Consider the following 18,701-nt stretch of genomic DNA (forward strand, 5'->3'; position numbering starts at 1 on the left):
AGGGAGCACTCTGACCTTGCGCTCCGCAGGCGGCAGCCAGCTGATGCCCGAGGGAGCCCTGCGGATTGCAGGTCGGTAACAGACGGGTTGTGCTGCCTGGGACTGACCTTTGCCTCTGTTCGGATGCCTCTGATCACACATGGTGGGCAGCCTTGAGAAATGGCCTGCTCTGAGGTAAGCCAGGAAAGAGCTGAATGTAATGCCCTGGGACCAATAAATGCTTGATTGCTATTTTATTTTGTCTGCCTGTCAGGCAGAGAGCAGCCAGGCCAAGCTATCCGCGCTTCAGATTCAGCAGGAAACCTGACTTTTGAGCATCAGCAGTTACGCTGGGAGATAAAGCAGATCACAATGAGCAGACTGATGTCCTGTTGCTATACCGAGGACAGAGGAGGGTTCTGGTTAGTGGCTGTATACAGAAAACAATGACTCAACCCCAGTGAATGCCACCTTTCTTTCTCGGATAAAGACAGCAGTGTCAGCACTGAAAGCACATTAATATGTGGTTTTGGTGTCCATTTCTTTGTGAAAAATAACTGTGGTAAGGATGATTTGCACACAGCTAGCACTGCTATCAGTGTCTCTAACCCCAGAGGAATAAAGAGTAGCACTGTGGTGTCTGTACCCCCTTAATTTTTATCATATAGTTGAAAGTCTTTTTCAATCCTGTATCTAACATCCTGAAATCTTTCCCAAGAGACTGCTGCAGGCTTGCTGAACTACCTTTAGACAGCAGCAGTAACTTTACTTTCTAAAATCTATCATTTTAGAATATCTCTCTCCTGGCTCTTAGCAGCTGTCCCAGGATGCGACTGAAAAAAGCCCACTTCTTAATATTTTCTCCACTGCTAGAGGGCTATTGGCTCACGTGAAGAGTTTTAGTAGTAGGAGAGAAGTCATCGTACGGAAAGGTCCCTCAATGGCTGTTTGAAGACTGCTTCTTGTTCGTATGTATCAGGAGAAAAACACCAATGGTTTGAGATGCTGCTTTTGAGGCTTCTTCACAGAGTAGGCGTTCCAGGAGCGGGAGAGCTCCAGTGGTAAAACGACACTGTCTTGCCTGTATCCTCCTTGTCTGCGCTGCTACTCAGCAGATAGAGGTATCTGGCAGAGGGAGTAGTTTGCTCTGTAATGGCTCACTTGCCTTCAGTCGTGATTTCTTAAGAGCTCAAATACGCTCATGCGTCAGGCTGTTTTTTCATTTTAAGATGTGAATAGCTGGAATAAGAACAGATGCTCTGGGCAAAGGTCAGGACCGGGCATTGGTGGGGCATGCTTGAAAGCCCTCTCCTGCACACATCAGAGCTCTCCTGCAGTTTTTAGGATGCATGTGCAAGCGCCTGGAGGAGCTGGCAGAGCAGGACAAGCTGCTGTGCTAGCAGTTTGTAGATGACAGCCAGGACTGGGTTTTGCATTAGGCAAAGACTGCAGCAGAGCTTGTGCTCTAGTGAACTGAAGGAAAGTTTGGAAGGGGAGTACTAGCGAGGCAGGTGGGAGGGGAAGGATGCTGAAGAACAGCCTCTGCTGTGTGTTCTCATGCTCAGGGCAGTACTCAATTCTGAAAACACCCCTGTCTGGCTAGAAGGCACTCCCCTTCTACTGGAGGCGGATGCAGATCTAATTACTGTAAATCATATTTAGGAGTGGAGCCAACTAACAAAGACGCCCATCCCTGCAGAGTGCAATAGTTGTGCTTCAGCCCCATCACCTTACCCCACGGCGCCTCTCTCCAGCGATTCCAGGCTCAGCACCAAGTCCAGCTCTAGCCCTGGCAGTATCTGTGCTCTCTAAAGAGTTACAGAAGAGCTCACTTCTTCCTCTCTTGCCACATTCATTTTTTTTATTTGATTGGCATGGCTGTTGAAATAGAGGTTTGGATTCCCTTCTTGCAGGATCTAGCCAAAGTCTGAAATTTGTTCTAGCAAGAGATGACTTGGGTAAGTCATACTTCAGCAAAGGGAAAAGAAAGTGAAATCACTCAGTTCTTAAACCAGTGTGTATGGACTTCTACAGTATGGATAGCTGCTACAGTTACAAAGGACAGCTCTTGATGCAGGCAGCCTTCCTTCACACAGCTCCTAATAGCAAGGTACCCAACTGCTCTGCTGAATCAACCCCCATAAATTCAAATTTTCATTCCCATTAAAAGAAAGGGCAGAACTGAAGCCTAGTTTTAAATGAGAATATACTTTCTAGAGCTGGTATATGACCAAAATGGCTACTAGCTTTAGGGCAGATCTCTCTCTCTCTCTCCCGCAGCTATTGATGAGCTTTCGGAGCTCTTTCTGCTACTGTCACGAGCAACGTGCCCGTTGACAAACAGGGGACTGATGCGTCAGCCCTGCTGTTTTTTCGAGGATATGGCACAATAAGCAGAAGTGCTGCAGCAAGGCAATACTTACAGGTATGTGGAGGGAAGGAGCTTTTGGCTAGATTGGATTAGAGCCTGAAATTCAAGGAACTGACTGAAACTTTATTTTCTGTATTTGTTTCATTTTTAGTAGCATGAATTGCATAAAGAACAAAGCTCTATTGCTTATTGCATCCTGTTTTCTCTAATACTCATTCTCAGCACTAACTGTTAGTTGCCAGGGAAAAGAGGTAGTCAGCTTTACTAGCACAAAGAGGATTGTGGAGCAATCCTGGTTACTTTGCAAACTGAATAACACTGCAATGCAGTCAGCTAGGAGAGAAGGAAAATATGTATGCTCAGCTGCTGTAGTATCACCAGTGCTCTGTGGACTAGTACAAAGGTTTCCTGCTGCAGAGACGTGGCAAGAATGATACCTTTATCCGTTTATAAGAAAAACTGTAAGTATGTGCATGGCCTATGAGCCAAAGCCTGAGAGGAAGGAGGGAGGTGGTTTGCTTTTCTTGGTGTTCTAGTGCTGAATCCATTAAGGTAACAGTTTCCTTCAGAAGATTTCCTCTTCCGGAGTTTCTCTCCTGGCACGTGGGAAGGACTCGGCAGAGGATTATGTAAACCCTCATCTAAAAGCACATGAAAGAAAATTAAAAAGTGGGCTGAAATGGTAGGTTATCATTTCAGCAAGCTTGGGTATTTGAAGAGCTCTGTGAAAAGACATTACTGTGGATTACATTTCTAGCCAAACAGCAGCATTTCTTCATCCCTTAGACAGATGGTGAAGCCCTGCAAAACCAGTAGGACTGATGTGGATTAAGGCGTATCTTCCCTATTCCAGCCCGCAGAAAACTCCAGCTGACATAGCTGCGTTCTGTCCCTGCCGAGGCCCCGCTGCCTTCGATCGCCCTCGAAGCAGGACCGAGGTGGGTCAGTACTTGGACCGGGGCCTGGAAGGACAAACGAGATGCTGCAGAGAGAAACGTAGGTACGGTTCGTTAGCGGAGAGTGGTGTAGCCCTGCAGAGAGTGGAAAGGCTGCACTAACAAGGTTTGTAGCCTTGTGTTTTATAGATGTGAAACTGAGTTTTTTAGCACTTCTGGCCATTGAAGTCCATCTAGCAAGTAATTAGTCCTCACGGTGGTGGAGGTGAGCACGGAGGTCCCGGTATCCAAGGTGCCGATTCTTGAACAGGTTTATCTTGCAATATCCACCCACACCACAAGAACCAAATTGCAAAGCCTTTCTCTGTACTTATTGCAAGGCTGGGCTCTGCAGAAACCAACCTCCTGTGCCAGGGTCGCCTCTCGCTTCTAGCACCACCGGTATTAAAAGGGGAGTCCTTCCTCACTAAAGGACTAGTGTACCTTCATAAGGTAAGGCAAAAGGGGCACCAAAGGTTTTTTTTTTTAAAAAAAAAAAAAACAAAAAAACCCCCCAACCCATTAAATCAGCATCCTATGGTATCCACTGAGGAGAATCCCAGTTTCAAGTATTTGTCCACACTGGATGTAGGAGGCAACTGGCTCTGTTGCATGTGTGTTTCCCTGTGAGGCTGCCAAAAAAGGGTTGTATGAACAGGCCAAATCCTGGCCTACCTACACCTGGCTTAGAGATGCAATAAAAAGTCTGAGGTCAAGACTGGCAGTGATGTCCTAATTAGCGTTGGCATCAAAAGCCTGTGATGGCATCTGGGTACGCTGCTACGCAGTGACACCATCGTGCAACTGTCCTGGTGCGGTGACTCCGCCTAGACTTTGTCACTTACTTCTGGGCCCTCAACTTTTGTTTGCTGGAGGGGAGCTGGGCAGGGCTGGGGCTGTTCAGAGTGTTAGAGCCTGGGAAAAGGAGGACAGCCGACCACCACGCACCCAAGATCCCGTCCTTGCATAGGAGGAGATGCAGGACTTGGGGGCTGGCCTCTCAGCTTAGCACTGTGCAGGAAAATGAATCTTTTCTCCTCTCTCTTGTTTGCGTTCACCATAAAGCCCCCATAGCACAGCCCAGGCTTCGCGCGCAGGCGCAGGTGCGTGGGGCCGGGGCTTGGGGGGCAGCAGCACGCGCCCGGCTGGGTGGGCACCGCGGGCGGCCTCTGTCCGACAGCGGAAAGGAGCAGCCGCGGGGCTCAAGCGTGGGGGTCTGCGGGCAGCGGTCTGCGCTTTCGGGGGCCCCTGGTCGGAGTCTGCGCTGGCTCCGCTCGGCGCCGCCCCGGGGCCGCTGCGCTCCGCGGCTCCTCCCGCTGCCGGGGCCGGGCCGGGCGCTGCCGCTGCCGGCGGAGGCGGAGCCGGGGCCGGGGCGGGCGGAGCCGGAGCCGGGCTGGGCGGGCTCGGAGCCGGGGCCGGGGCCGGGCCGGGCCTGCCCTGCCGCGCGGGCCGCGCCGGGAGGAGCTGCGGGGCCGCGCCGGTAACGTGGGTGCGCGGGGGGCTGCGCGGATGCCCGGGGCGGGGGGGGATATCTATATGTATATATATAATTATATAATATATATAAAATATATATGTGTGTGTGGATATATAATATGGATATTTTCGTTAATTTACATACGCCGCCCCGCGCCCTCCGTCGCAGCGCTGCATGAGGCCGGGCCGAGCCGGCGGGGCCCGGGCGCATAGTGCGGCCCCGGCTTGGTTCGGCCCGGAGGATGCCCGGCCCGGCCGCAGCCCCGCGCTTCTCCGCAGCGCTTCTGCGGGGACTGGCTGCCGCGCCGCCCCGGGCCTCCCTCCCCTCCCCTCCCCATCGGGCCGCGGCGCCCCGCGGAGGTCTGACCCGGCCCCGGCCCCGGCCCCGCGCGTGGGATCCGCAGCCCGCTCACCTCCGCCAGCGCGTTCCTGCAGAACCGGCTTCTCCCCGATGTGGCAGCGAACCGTGAGCCCGGCTCACTCCCCAGTAATCATTACGGCTTTGGGGGAGGCATCTGCTATCCTATGGGGCACAAACGCTTCAGAGGGTCTTTAAATTCAGGTCCCTGTGTCTCCTGTTTCCTTTGTTCAGCATCATGTCGGCTCAAGAACAGCAACAGGCACAGCAGCCCTCTTCGCCCGCCTCAGCCGCTTCCTCCGAGGCTCCGGAGTTAGACGCTGCGAATAAGTACGAAGCTGTTGTTCCCCACTGGTTTTACTGCAAGGTCGTCGACTCCAGAGAGCGATGGATCCCTTTCAGCACGCAGGATTCGGAGAGGCTGGAAGAGGCTCACACCTCAGGTAGGATAAAAACGCCCTTTGTCAGGTGCTGCCCCGTCAAAAAGCACAGGCGAAACTCCATGAGTTCTTGTTTTGAATCGCCACAGGCTGGACTGCAGGATTTCACAGCACTGCTTGGCTTCAGCTCCTATAATTTCTGATTTTAAATAGCCCTTCATTTTAAATACCTAGTCCGTGATCTTAGAAACACAATCAGGACCTGGCCAGGTGAAGTCCTAAAAGACTGGTAAGGAAGCATCAAGTGTGTTGTCTGAGGAAGTGGGTCTGTGATGCTCTATCCTATTATCAGAGGGGAATTCTCTGAATACATCCATGGCTTCTGCCTGGGATGGAAAAATTTGCCTCTGGAATTTTAAATTTGGACTTTTTTTGGCAATGTACCTACTCTTAGACCTTTAAACACATGAATAACTAAATTCTTTAGATGCATTATATGGTCAGACCTCATTCATTTGATATATCCTTTAAATTATATATAAATCTACTTATTTGCAAAGCATTATTCTCATATGAATGGGAGAGTGTAAACAGGATGGCAGCTGAAAGAACAGCACAGGGAATTTCTCCCAAGGGGAGGCTGGTGTACAGATTTTGTGGTGTTCTGTGAGTACCTCCTTGTGAAGGTGCTGTCTGGACAGCCGCTGGGTCTAGTCTGAGCAGTACCACTTCAGCACAGAGCCCTCGTGTTGCTAAATAGGGTCTGCGTGCACAACCACCGTGTACGACATGCTGCTGAGGAGTGTGTTTAAAGTGCTGGTTCTGCTAACAGATGTTACAGAACACTGTTTGACCTCTTCCTCCCTCTCCAAGAAAGCTTTGCATTAAAAGCTGTGCCAGTGGTTCACGTGCCGAGAGCAGAGAGCAGAGCCTGACACAGGGCGCTGTAGCTGCAGTCTCGTTAATGGGTCGGACCCAAGAGACAGCAGAACTAAATATGCAGAGTTCTCTGTTTGATTCACAGGGGAATGCTTAGAAATCTAGAGCCCTAAACCTCCAGTGTCAAGCAATGCATTTCCTAAGGCCAAAAATTCACGTTTTACCATCTAAGCATAGGCAGGAAGAGACCATGTTAGCCTGTGCCTGGCTCCAGAAGGGAAGACAGCTGTTTGTAGCTTAATGCCTTGATCTTACCTTCTGCCTCTGGAAGAAGCGTGACACCAGGCATGTCTCTACCTGGATGCTCTCAATGCGGTCCTGTGTGCTCGTATATGAAGAACATTGGTGTCTACTGCTGTTGCTTGTGGGCTTTCTTGGTATGCTCTCTGTAGAAAGTGCTCAACTCTTGTCCCTCTGATTTGGCATAGTAAAAAGCTCTCTCGTAGCACGCCTTTCTCAACCTTGCATGATTAATTTCAGCCCTTGGTTCCTGTAGGGAGAGACAAGGAAGATCTGATTGTCCCAACATCAGGGGGCAGGTATGACGTGCACTTGAAGAAGAGGCAGCGCGTTGCAGTGTACTGGGAGGAGAAGGTATCTGAAGTGCGTCGTTGCACCTGGTTTTACAAGGGAGACAAGGACAATAAGTATATTCCCTACTCGGAGACCTTCAGTAAAGAATTGGAGGTAAACACACCTTTCCTGGTAGCTTTCATCTTGCCAAGAAGCATTTTGGTTTCTAACTGTCAAATACTAGCTGTGATGTCCCAAACTCCATATGGGGCACTGGCACCAGTCATGCTTGAGGACATGAACTCAAAAGAGGCTTTAGTATGACATTTCCACATCTGATTAGCATAACTGTAAACACTGCTGCTGTCTCCCTCCCACCACGTGGTAGCTAAGCAGCCTCCCTTTTCTCCTACCCTCGCTCTAACACTTTCCTGGATCTTTCTGCTGTGTTTAACTGTCCAGTTGTTTTCAGTATGCCATGCAACTCTGGCCTTGCTTGCAGTCTTTCTTTAGCATCTTCGATGTTTTTTCCCGACCTTGTCTGCTGCGACTTCTACAGTCTAACTCTCCCTTTGGGAATCATCTTCACTATGCTAATAGTTCCGCTAAAGCCAAGGGACTTTTACGTGCAAGAAAGGGTACTAAACGTGATGGGGATCTGCTAAGCACTGCTGACTGTTACGTTCATTAGTAGTGTCTACTGTCAGTGCTTAGAGACTTTTCTTACGGAAGGTACATATATATAAAAATATATATATTTACAATAATCTGTATTCTTATGTACAAAACAAACGCAGTTCTGAATTGCTGCTATTAAAATTGTTGCTTCTTGGAAACTCTTTAACGGGTGTTACTTAGGTGACTCTGTTGTTTCTCCAGCTTCACCTCAATGATATCTATGCCTCTTTCACAAAGTGTGTTGATAAGAGATACCTTAAGATGGATGGGAAATCTCTTAAGTAGTTGAATATTCATGGAAGTACGTTCAACTGACATACAAAGGATGCCCTTTTCCTTAGGAAGCTTATATGATTGCTGTAACCCTGGATGAGTGGAAGAAGAAACTGGAATCCCCTAGCAGGGAAATCATTATCTTGCACAACCCAAAGGTGAGGCAAACATGATGATCCCTCTGTTGACTGGCAAAGACATCCCTCAGAGATGGAAGGAAAGCCACTGCATGCCTCCCCTTTAGTTCTCTTTGGGGCCTGTCTTCACTCTCGTTTTATGTTTTTTCCTTTAACCATGTCAGCCTAGAAATTAATTTTGTCAAAATGGCATTCCCTCTCTTACCTACTCAAGAGCAGGTAACAGTATCCGTAGAGAGCGAGCCTGTTTCACACCATAATGTTTCTCTTTAAGCACCTTTCACTAACTACCTTTGTGCAAAGGGCTTGTACCAGTGTAGTTACGATAGCATTGTTCTGTATCAGCACAGTATCTCACTTACCAGCTGTTGTAGTGAAGTGACACTTCAGGTATTTGGTAGAAGGACTGCCAGAAATTTCTCTTCTGCTTAACCATGTTACGCACTGCAGCTTAATGACGGGTTCTTCTTGTTTACAAGCTCATGGTGCACTACCATCCGGTTGCTACCTCTGACGACTGGGGTTCAACTCCTATGGAACAAGGTCGACCTCGAACTGTAAAGAGAGGAGTAGAAAACATTGCTGCTGAGATCCCCAATGGTAAGCTTGCGTTCCCCTTCTCTTGTACCTAGGCAAAGCTACAGTCTGTTTTCCACACTGTTTTTTCAAAAAGATTGACAGAAACATTCACGATCCTTTTAAATAAAGGGCATGTTTGAAAGTTCCAAGCTGTAAGGAACTGAATGAATTTCAGAAACCTTTCTAGTATCAGAGCTCACAGTGGAAATGAATGCAGAGACAAGGCATACGGGAGGAAGGTGGTGTGCTCCCAGCTCCTGCATTTTGAAACCAGAGCTCTTGAAAGCACTGCAGTGCCTGAAATTATCCCTGAGGTCTTGGCCCATATGTCCTTAAAGGAAGAGTTCCTCTCCATGGTAAGGACGCAAGGGTTATTGCTTAGCTACATACAGGTGTGTAGCTGGAGCATGCGTGCTCTCCCTTCTTCTGTGGGTCAGCTCTGTCCCTTCTCACAGTGCTTGAGCTCTGCTCTCAGACCTCATGACCTGTCCCAGTGGTGAGGGCAGGCGTGTTTGCTCCTGTCTAACCCTTTCATTATCAGTTTGTGCATACCTTCAGAAAAGTACTTGAGCAAATTAAAGTGTGTGGGAGAGGAAGGAACAGAATGTAACTCCACCTGGTGTCTACTTCAGAGCTGCAGCTCTGCCAGGCCTCCTGAGTGCTAAGCCTTTAACTATGCATGGGCTTGGTGACTCACCAGAGAAGGTTGTGCACAGAGCCCTTGGAACAAGTCCTTCTGGTTCGTGCTCTCCCTCTGCTGGGATGGTCTCCCATTTACGTGGCAGTGGTGACTGTGACCCTGAGGCAGGTCAGGTGGGAACCGTGGGGAACATCCACTTCTGCTCTGGCTTGCTGAACTGACGATGGAGACAGAATTGGTGAGGCTCTTTGAGCCATCTCACCTTCCTCAGCTGTCCCATTGATCTGAATCCGTCAAAGGGGTGGGCTAAGGTGGGGGGGTGAGGCATTCTTACAGAATTTAGCAGAGCAAAGCAGTTCAGAAACATGAGAATTCCCACTACTCTTAAAGCACAAAACCCAGGCACTCACTCAAGTTTTTTTCACCTAGACTAAGATGATGATGGGAGGTTCTGTTCTCCTGCAGAGTATTTGGTTTCAGTGGATCAGTTTACCACTTAGGCAGAAGGTCTCCTGCAGGGCCTGTGCTTTGAACTGTTCTTTTATTCTTAGGAGAACCTCTGCAAATTGATCATCTGGTTTTCGTAGTTCACGGGATCGGTCCAGCGTGTGATATTCGGTTCCGGAGCATTGTCCAGTGTGGTAGGTGTGGAGCAAGGGCTGGGGTACTTTCCATATGCTGCTTTTAGCAGAGCAATTAACCCCCAATCTGCACAGACAATATGACATGCTATCAGAGCGCGTTCAATCCATCCTGACGCTCAGCTTGGCAAGTTGCACGGTAGAATTTGCTTACTGCAATGAGGAGTTTAAATACAGCACTTCACTGACCCATGAAATCCTACCATCTGGAAAAGTTTGGACAGCCACTTTTGATCACTGTTCTGCTGCTGTTCAAAATACTGAGTTTCCCAAATTGGATACAGATTTTCCAAGTAACTATCTAAACCTGCTAAACTAATTAGTAACTTACTCAGTCTGTTGCTGTGGGTTAATCTCATTGGGTGAAGTCTAACATGTAACACTCCATACAGCAACCTCCCAAGTGATCTGGGACCAAAGCAGGGACACAGCTTCTGGCTGAGGAAGTTGATGGAGGTTGGGAGAGTGAGGAGGTATCTTACACACTTCTCTAAGCACCCATTCTTGATCTAAAACCTCTAGTCTGACCCTGTACATTATTTGCTCAGAATGCTTCCATTCTGTAGGAAACATAGTCATTGAAATTGCCCATAAACCCAGCATGATTTAACTCTGTAGAAATCAAAGGAGCTGAGATTTTTCACAGCAAGCTGTCTTTAGTTCTTCTAAAATATACCTCTACTATACTACAGTCTATTCTCCTATATGTATATCTAATGAAACTGTTTTCAAGACCACTTGAAATTAAGGAAATCAGCCTCTCTGCTTCCTCAAAATTAAGTAATTTCAAGTCTATCTCCTCCCTCCCTTAAGATTCCCTTTCTAATGTATGCATTGTCACAACAGATTTGATTTTTTTTTTTTTTTTTTTGACTGCTAAAAGTACCTTTCTTATCCTGGCTGCTGTGTAAAAGCCTTGCACACGTGGAAAGGAGGCTTGTTACAGATGGAACAGCAAAATCCTGTAAACACACACTTAAGGACATGGGGCCTTCCCCTGATCTTGTAGTTAAAGATTGAAGGTCTTAGGGTAGCAGCAGCAGATTAAAGACCCTGGTGGGATTTCCCTTGGTAATGATCTTTTCTTTTATCTTATTAAGTGTTGTTGATGCAGCAGGCTTGCCCTATAGCCCTGCGCATCGTTGATCTTGATAAAAGTTCATGCTTTCTTTCAGTGAACGACTTCAGGAACGTTTCCCTAAACATGCTGCAAGCACATTTCAAGAAAGCCCAGGAGCAACAACAGATTGGCCGGGTCGAGTTCTTACCTGTGAACTGGCACAGCTCCCTCCACTCCACCGGGGTGGACGTGTAAGTGTCCTAGATAGCGGTCTCCTGCAGTATCAGTCTCTGTGGAAATGAATGCCCTCCTCTGCCAAAGCACACAGACTTCTCCTGGGTATGTTGTGCTTTCCCTAGCAGTCACTGCAGGAAAAAGAAAAGCTTTGAGTGTTCTCTGGGCTCTGATAATGCAGCGTGTGCACAGATGAGCAGTACAGACGGGGTCCCCCTCGAGCACCTCGCTGCCCGAACCTCCTCCCCGCTGCCCAGCGCTGTTTGGCAGCACAGCAAGTGTCTGCTCTGATCAGTGTGCCGCGGGAGAGGAAAGGGGTCTGCCTGTTCCTAGCCAATGTCAGAATGCAAAGCGGGACTGCGGACATTCACATCTTACTAAAGATCTCTGGAAACTGGATACCCCAGTTCTCCACTTGAGCACTGTTCGCAGTGCCCTGGCAAGGGGAGAGAGCAGGTTAGATTCTCTGGAGAAGAAAGCGTAGGCTCCTTCCCCTTCTGCCGGGGAGAGCTCCTGTGTGCTGTCTTTCAGAGGAAGGGCCTTGCTCTAGCTTCTGTCTTAGTGCGAACTGAGAATCTGGGTTAGAACATCCTCTGAAGACAGTGGCAATCTTTCCATGAGCTTAAGGCCAGAGTTTTGCCTTCGAAGTGTGATAAGAGTTCACTGGCACCTCTAACTGCAATTTCCTCTCCTCCTTTTTCCATGCAGTGACCTGGAGCGAATTACTTTGCCGAGCATCAATCGTCTGCGCCACTTCATAAACGACACCATTCTGGATGTTTTCTTCTACAATAGCTCCACCTATTGCCAGACCATCGTGGATACGGTGGCATCGGAAATGAACCGGCTGTACCAGCTCTTCCTGCAGAGGAACCCCGACTTTAAAGGAGGAGTTTCCATTGCAGGTCACAGTTTAGGTGAGGAGTTTAGCCTTGGGTCCCCCCGGGTCCCAGGGCAGCGTGGTAACATCCACAGCGTGGGAGGAGTGCGGGTAGTATCCCTGTTTCCAGCCTAGAAGGCAGATGGCTTGTGTTCTTTTTCCATTACAAGATGCTGACATTGTATTCGTGTGTGCGCACCTGGTTTCTAGGGTCCCTCATTTTGTTTGATCTCCTGACGAACCAGAAGGCTGCTCCTGAGGATGGAGAGCACGGCAAAGAGGTATGCTCCCGCGGGGCTGGTGGGCTACTGCCACAGCACAGCGTTTGCGTGGGTAACTGCGCTGCGTGTACTGCCGTACTGCAGTGACCCCCGTGTCTGTAGGAGGAGAGCAGCAAATCCTCAGGTCGAACCGCTGTGGCTGCTTTGGGGAGGGGGAGAGAAGAGAAATTCCAAAATGCAGAGGAGAAAATACATTAGCCAAAAACTTGATCCTTGATGGTTATATTCAAAGGGGTCCAGGACAACTTCAAGCAACAGAGGTGCTGAGCAAGTCAAAGAAATCCTGAAGACGTTAGAGCTGTCTGAATACTGTGATGTTTTTGAGAAGGAGAAAATGGACAGGCAAGCACTGGTAAGGAGCTCTCTTATTTCGCCATCTCTGTGTTTCTTCTTTGTTTTTCTTCCCTCCCACCGTGTGCCCATCTCCCTGCTACTGAGTCACTTTCACATTAATTGTCTCTTAGGAGTGCAGCAGGAACAGAATTCTAGAGAACATAATTATCTAACTGCAGACATCTCTCTGCTCCAGTAGTAATATCTGGGTTGTTTTTTCTCTAGTTCTTGTGTACGGAGAAAGATCTTAAAGAAATGGGAATTCCCCTGGGACCAAGAATGAAGATCCTTCATTACATCAGCTCCAAAAGGGAGATGCAGGTTTGTCTTCTGCACAACTTATGTCCATTCTAGATCACATTCCCTTGCTCTCAAACAAGCCATTTTCACCATTTATGGTCAGTCTGGTACAAACCAAGATGTGAGGCTGCAGTCTCTGAGCACCCTAAACTCCTCATTCCTTGCTATTCTTGTTTAGACAGCCTTCACAAGGGTGTTGTTTGGTTGTGGCAACAGAGCTGCTTGCTGTTTCCATCTGCAGCTGCTTTCATGTGTTACACTGAAGAAAGTAATAGTGCTTAGAATGACTTTCTTGCTTTGAAGAGATGTTCTAAAAAAGCTGGTGACACGTCCCTGCTCGGTTCTGGAGGATAAGGGATCCCAGTCAGTTCACTGCCTTGCAAAATCACTTTTCCCCTCACAAGTTTGGGTAGGAATGACTGGCTGCCATGTACAATCCCTGCAGGAATTGCACTATTTGCTGTTTCTGTTGTTGCAGGACGTCAGTGACCGGAAAGCAACGGCTGCTGGGCACAGCAGAGTAGAGCCTGGATCCTCCACTCAGTTTGACTCTGACAGCACAAGCGAAGGAAGGAATTGCCAGTACCGGGATGTTGGCTTAGGGCAGGTAACTATTGGGCTTGTTGTGATACTCTAATTGGAACCGTGAGGTGCTCGTAACACCAGCACAGTCTTATGAAACAACTCCAAATCTCCCTCTCTCCCAGGTCTCAGCAAACTATCCTCAGCTAATCTACAAGCCTACCATCTTCTTTGCTTTCGGGTCTCCCATCGGGATGTTTCTCACCGTGCGAGGAGTAAAGCGGATCAACCCAAACTACAGCCTGCCCACCTGCAAAGGCTTCTTCAACATCTTCCACCCTGTATGTATAAGTCATAGCCTTCCTGCATTAAACATGTGGAATGTCCCAAAGATGATTAAGGGGTTGGAGCATCTCATAGCAGGAGAGTCTGAGTGAGCTCGGACTGTTCAGTCTGGAGAAGAGAAGGCTCGGGGGGATCTTATCAATGCATATACATATCTGAAGGGAGGGTGTAAAGACGACAGAGACAGATTTTTCTCAGTGGTGCCCAGTGACAGGATGAGAGGCAACAGGCACAAACTGAAAAACGGGAAATTCTGCCTGAGTATAAGAAAAAACTGTTACTGTGAGGGTGGCTGAATGCTGGAACAAGTTGCCCAGAGAAGTTGTGGAGTCTCCATCCTTGGAGATATTCAGCATCTGACTGGACATGGTCCTAGGCAACCTGTTCTGGCAGGGGGTTTGGACCTGATGATCATCCGGAGGTCCCTTCCAGCCTCAGCCCTTCTGTGATTCTGCATAGCATAAGCCTTTTCTCACTGTTCACCTCCTCCGTACAGTTTGACCCAGTGGCATACAGGATTGAGCCCATGATTGTCCCAGATGTGGAGTTTGAGCCGATGTTGCTTCCTCACCACAAGGGCAGGAAGCGAATGCACCTAGGTAAGGTAAATAGCAGGCCTTCCCCAGGCCACCCTTGGGCTTCAGTAGCTGCTGCTGCTGCTCTGCAGGCTGACGTTGAGCGCTTGTGCATTTCAGAGCTGAAAGAAGGGCTGACTCGCATGAGCGTGGATCTCAAGAACAACCTGCTGGGGTCCCTGCGGGTAGCCTGGCAGTCCTTCACTCGAGCCCCACTGCCAGCTGTCGAGGCTGCAGCTGCTGATGCTGAAGCAGAAGCAGAGACCAGTGTGGGGAAGCAGGCAGGTTCGTGATCAACGCGGGAGTGGGGGGGAGCTGAGGATATAGCATCATGACCAGCCCAACAGCACGTTCTCATACTCCCTGCAGCCATACTAGCTCGTTACCCGTCCTAGCTTCAAACCCAGGTGGAGCTGCTGTTTTCTGTGCTCAGCAAATAGATTGCCTTTGAACTGCTGAAGCACTCGTCTTTCCAAATGCTCTGGCCTTCCCTTGTTATTGCCTGGCAAAGGGGAAGATGAATTTGGCCTTTCTCCCAAGCACTTGGCGCTCCCTGCTTTCAGAGGGCGACCCGTCTGGTCAGTAAAGGCCTCCAGGGACTTGTGGCACACACCACCACTTTGCAAGACTGCCAAGCCTATCACCTTCCTCTAGCTGTTTCTAGCAGTACTGTTCTCTGACAGTCAGAGAGCCAAAGGAGGGAGAAAGGGACCAAGCACATAAACTATCTCTCATCTGCAAGAAGAGTCCAAAGTGAGAGCTGGCCTACATTTCTTCTTGTCCTGTCCACTGGGTGAAGGGGAGGGCAGCTCTGAGTATACTGTTATGCTGCTGCATTTTCATAATGGAAATGGGCACCAGCAGCTGTGGTTGAACCACATTGCTCTGCTTTATTCCTTTAGAAACAAAGCCAGAAGAGACACCCGAACCGGTGAAGGAAGAGGCCTCCCACATTAATGTGGGGATGCTGAATGGAGGGCATCGTATAGACTATGTGCTGCAGGAGAAGCCAATAGAGAGTTTTAATGAATATTTATTTGCACTACAAGGCCATCTCTGCTATTGGTAAGCTTCCTCATAACCACTAGGCTTCAAGTCTGATGTAACCAGAATGTCATCATCTTTAAAGTTAATATAGTAAAAAGCCTTAATTGAGTAAGCAAGCTATGCTCCTTGCCTGTAATACAGGCACAGTGGGTGAGTAGGGCCAGAGGAAGAAAACCAGTGACGTTCTCCTTGCTCAATACTATCTGCTGAGGGCTGCATCTACCCCATAATCACTATGGATGCCCTGAAGGAATGGGAAGTGTCCCACTCTAATTCCAATGTTCTCCTCCCCTAGGGAGTCAGAAGACACCGTTTTGTTGGTTCTTAAAGAGATCTACCAGACACAAGGCATTACACTGGATCAACCTTTGCCAGGAAGCCAATGACCAACTTGTGCTCTCCTGGCAATTTGATGTAAGTCACCTTTCCTATACCTTTCTTCTGAATTTCCTAAAAGACCTTTGAAGGCATCTGGTTCACTTGAAGGAAAAATGTTTCATATTTATGGTGCCATGCCAAAGGCAGAGTTTGTTTAGGGTTTTTTTCTGGCCTGTTAGCATATTTGGCTTCTTTCCTCTCATCTTGCACACAAGCATTATCAGGCACAGGGATAGCTAATAGACTTCTGCTGCTGAATACAGGGGCAAGAGCATTTGCTCATGGTTATGATCATTTGCATCCACCAAGGAAATGACCAGATACGAAGCCTATACTTTAAGCCTCCTGGGCTAGACATTTCTTATAGACAGGTAGGGAACCACAGCGTGAACCCTGCTATTATTACAGAGAGTGTTTTCACCCTATGGTGCAGATAGTTGGGAGAGGGTAGACTAGGGGAAAGATTCATTCTTACTGTTTCTTGTACTCTAAGTCTAATGCTGGTAATTGCTGGATGTGGGAGATTGGGCCAGATGGATTTTTGGTCTGCTGTAGTATGGCTATTCTTACATTTTTCTTTTGCTTTCTTAGATCCAAACCAACTCAGTACTCACCAGGAAAGTCCAGATTTCTTCTCTGCCTTCCTCCCTCCTCTGCTGCTGTGTCCTGCATGCTGCTTCCCAAGTACCTGCTGCTACCTGGAGATACGGGTGATTTTCTTCCATTTTGGGTAGAAAAATCATAGGAAAACACTTCTTCAAAAACACACACAGCACTTGCACTGTGACTCCCTGTGGCAACATGTACTCTTAACCCTCCACCCTACAACTTGTGTTGACCACCTTGTAAGTTATTGCACCAGTATGAATGCAGACTAGATGTCTAGGCTAGGAACCAACATACAAGGGCCTGAAATCTGCTCCCAGCTTGTAGCTTGCAACCTTTGAGAAATAAAAGCCTTAAACATGCAGTGTGGAGAGAGCTATAGCAGCCTTGTTGAGCAAAGGGGCCTGCTGATTTCTCTCAGGAGAGAGATGAGGCATTGTCCTTCTCCCTCCTGTAACAGTGAGCACTAGAGAGGCTAGAGCACTGCGGTCTTTGCGAACTGAAGAACAAGGAGCCCAGGCATCTGCTAAGCAAGCAGGAATTTCTCTGCCAACCACTCTTATCTCCCTGAATTGCTGCAGCTTGGTTTCTGCACCCACAGGGTGTTCCAGAACAGACTGCCCCATAAAAACAACTCATGAGAGAGGCATGTTTGTGAATACTTGAACTAGGCTTTACTGTCTGCTGTAATACATTAGTACTGACTTCTCAGCATCGTTGTCTTTGAGCCTACTGTGGCCAATAAATGAGGGGCCTCCCCGAGGCACTGCATGTATCTTACGTAGGATGGCAGCGCAGCTAGTGCCTATGTATATCCCATGCATGAAGCAGCCATATGTCCTCAAGTCCATGGCCAAGGGTGTATGAGGGACAGCCTTTTGGAAAAGCAAGTTGGGAGCTTGTCTTCTATTCTCCATTCCTTGAGTTCCACTGCTGAAGTCAGATTTAGCTGGAGAGGCGTCTAGTCCAAGTTTATTGATTAGGGATCTAGACCCTCAGGCCTCAGGTGCTCTGTGCTCCATGGAACCCTTCAAGGAGGGATTGAGCGCATCTGCCTCCTTTTTCGTGACTACATACAAAGCCCAAAATGACAAGTCTCAATTCCTGCAGAGTTGGGAACCTAATGCTAGGAAGGATATACCTCCAGATCGGAACTGTAGCTAAATTAGGAGGAAGCAGCTGCTCCTCAGCAGTGTCCAAGCGATTCAGAGCCTTGGAGGGACAACCCTCCCGTGCTTTGCAGGAGCATGGAGCAAAGCTACTGTTCTGCTGCCATGGGGCTTTCAAGGTGGCTACAGGGACCTAGTGCCAGCCAGGCTCCGGCACTACTCCAGTTGCCCTTTTTGTTGTTAAATATATGAAATGCAGCTAGTGAAGTCGGAGCCCAGGTCATAGGGTGTGGACACTATGTCTTAATGATTCCACAGAGAAAATTAAAACAGTTTTACACAGAGTTAGGTCTGCAGCTCATTGACGTGTGTTAGCTCTACTCTAAGGGTAACTGGGGCCAGAGAGCCTCAGGTGATCTGTCCCTTGTGACCAAAATCATCCAGGCTGACTCACTGGCTACGCTGAAGCCTGGGCCTCTGAGCAAGGGGAAGGCAGATGTTTCAATGATGCGTAAGGTCATTGCTCAGACAGTGTTTGGAAACAGCCAAACCACTTCCTACTGACTTTTGCCCTGTGTGGGGTAACAAGCCTTTTTTCACAGCTTCAGTTTGTTTGTCCTCCATTGTACTACATTATTTGCACTATTTAAAAGGTATTGTTTGCAATCCACAACCCTCCTCCCATTCAGAAAGAACTGAAGCTGTTCTTTTACCTGACTGCAGAAACAGACATTGCTGCTCAGTCGGAGCCTGAATTACTGATTGATTGCTAAAGCGTCTCCTACAAGAGTATCAAAAGAAACAGTCTTAACAGGGGATGCTGTCATGATCAGCTTGTTAAGTTATGCACTTTGTAAAAAAAATACATTTTAAATGTTATTTAATGTCTTTTCCAGTAAAAGCCTAAATAAATAAATAAATAAATAAATAGATGGCTGTCGTGTGTGCATGTGTGGGTGAGAAAGAGGGGAAGGGTTTAAGAACTTACATTTGCACAATTTCAGGGGAAAGTAAAGCTATTTCTGTAACTTCTACTAAAGTAAAATGCAGGGTCCTGACAGGCTTACGTGTCCCTAGCTGAAGCTGAGGGGGTGTTTTCACCACTGTCACGACTTGAGCTCACTGGAGGCAC

General features: G+C 48.2%; 1 protein-coding gene and 1 long non-coding RNA gene across 2 annotated transcripts; one reads left to right on the forward strand and one right to left on the reverse strand.

Annotated features, from left to right (window-relative positions):
* Positions 1-1,919: 1,919 nt before the first annotated feature.
* LOC135323645 (uncharacterized) lies at positions 1,920-18,350 on the reverse strand. Its single transcript, XR_010385127.1, has 7 exons — positions 18,283-18,350; positions 16,469-16,552; positions 11,168-11,324; positions 9,684-9,966; positions 8,402-8,594; positions 5,175-6,928; positions 1,920-3,312 (listed from the first exon to the last, which is right to left on the reverse strand). It is a non-coding gene; the product is annotated as an uncharacterized LOC135323645 (long non-coding RNA).
* On the forward strand, positions 3,172-18,502 carry DDHD2 (DDHD domain containing 2). Its single transcript, XM_026114227.2, has 18 exons — positions 3,172-3,350; positions 5,354-5,562; positions 6,935-7,125; positions 7,971-8,060; positions 8,519-8,639; positions 9,810-9,899; positions 11,075-11,210; positions 11,902-12,110; positions 12,284-12,354; positions 12,587-12,706; positions 12,913-13,008; positions 13,466-13,594; positions 13,695-13,850; positions 14,351-14,453; positions 14,550-14,714; positions 15,332-15,494; positions 15,772-15,890; positions 16,446-18,502. Exons 1-17 carry the CDS (start codon positions 3,172-3,174, stop codon positions 15,860-15,862), a joined length of 2,319 nt encoding a protein of 772 aa, XP_025970012.2. The 3' UTR covers positions 15,863-15,890; positions 16,446-18,502.
* Positions 18,503-18,701: the final 199 nt, after the last annotated feature.

This window comes from Dromaius novaehollandiae, chromosome 26 (assembly GCF_036370855.1).
Source record: "Dromaius novaehollandiae isolate bDroNov1 chromosome 26, bDroNov1.hap1, whole genome shotgun sequence".
NCBI classification, from domain to species: Eukaryota; Metazoa; Chordata; class Aves; order Casuariiformes; family Dromaiidae; genus Dromaius; species Dromaius novaehollandiae.

Coding starts and splice junctions, on each gene's coding strand:
- DDHD2 (XM_026114227.2), top strand. CDS start 3,172: ATGTGGATTAAGGCGTATCTTCCCTATTCCAGCCCGCAGAAAACTCCA. Junction 13,595..13,694: donor GGGATGTTGGCTTAGGGCAG/GTAACTATTGGG, acceptor CCTCTCTCCCAG/GTCTCAGCAAACTATCCTCA. Junction 13,851..14,350: donor TCTTCAACATCTTCCACCCT/GTATGTATAAGT, acceptor TCCTCCGTACAG/TTTGACCCAGTGGCATACAG.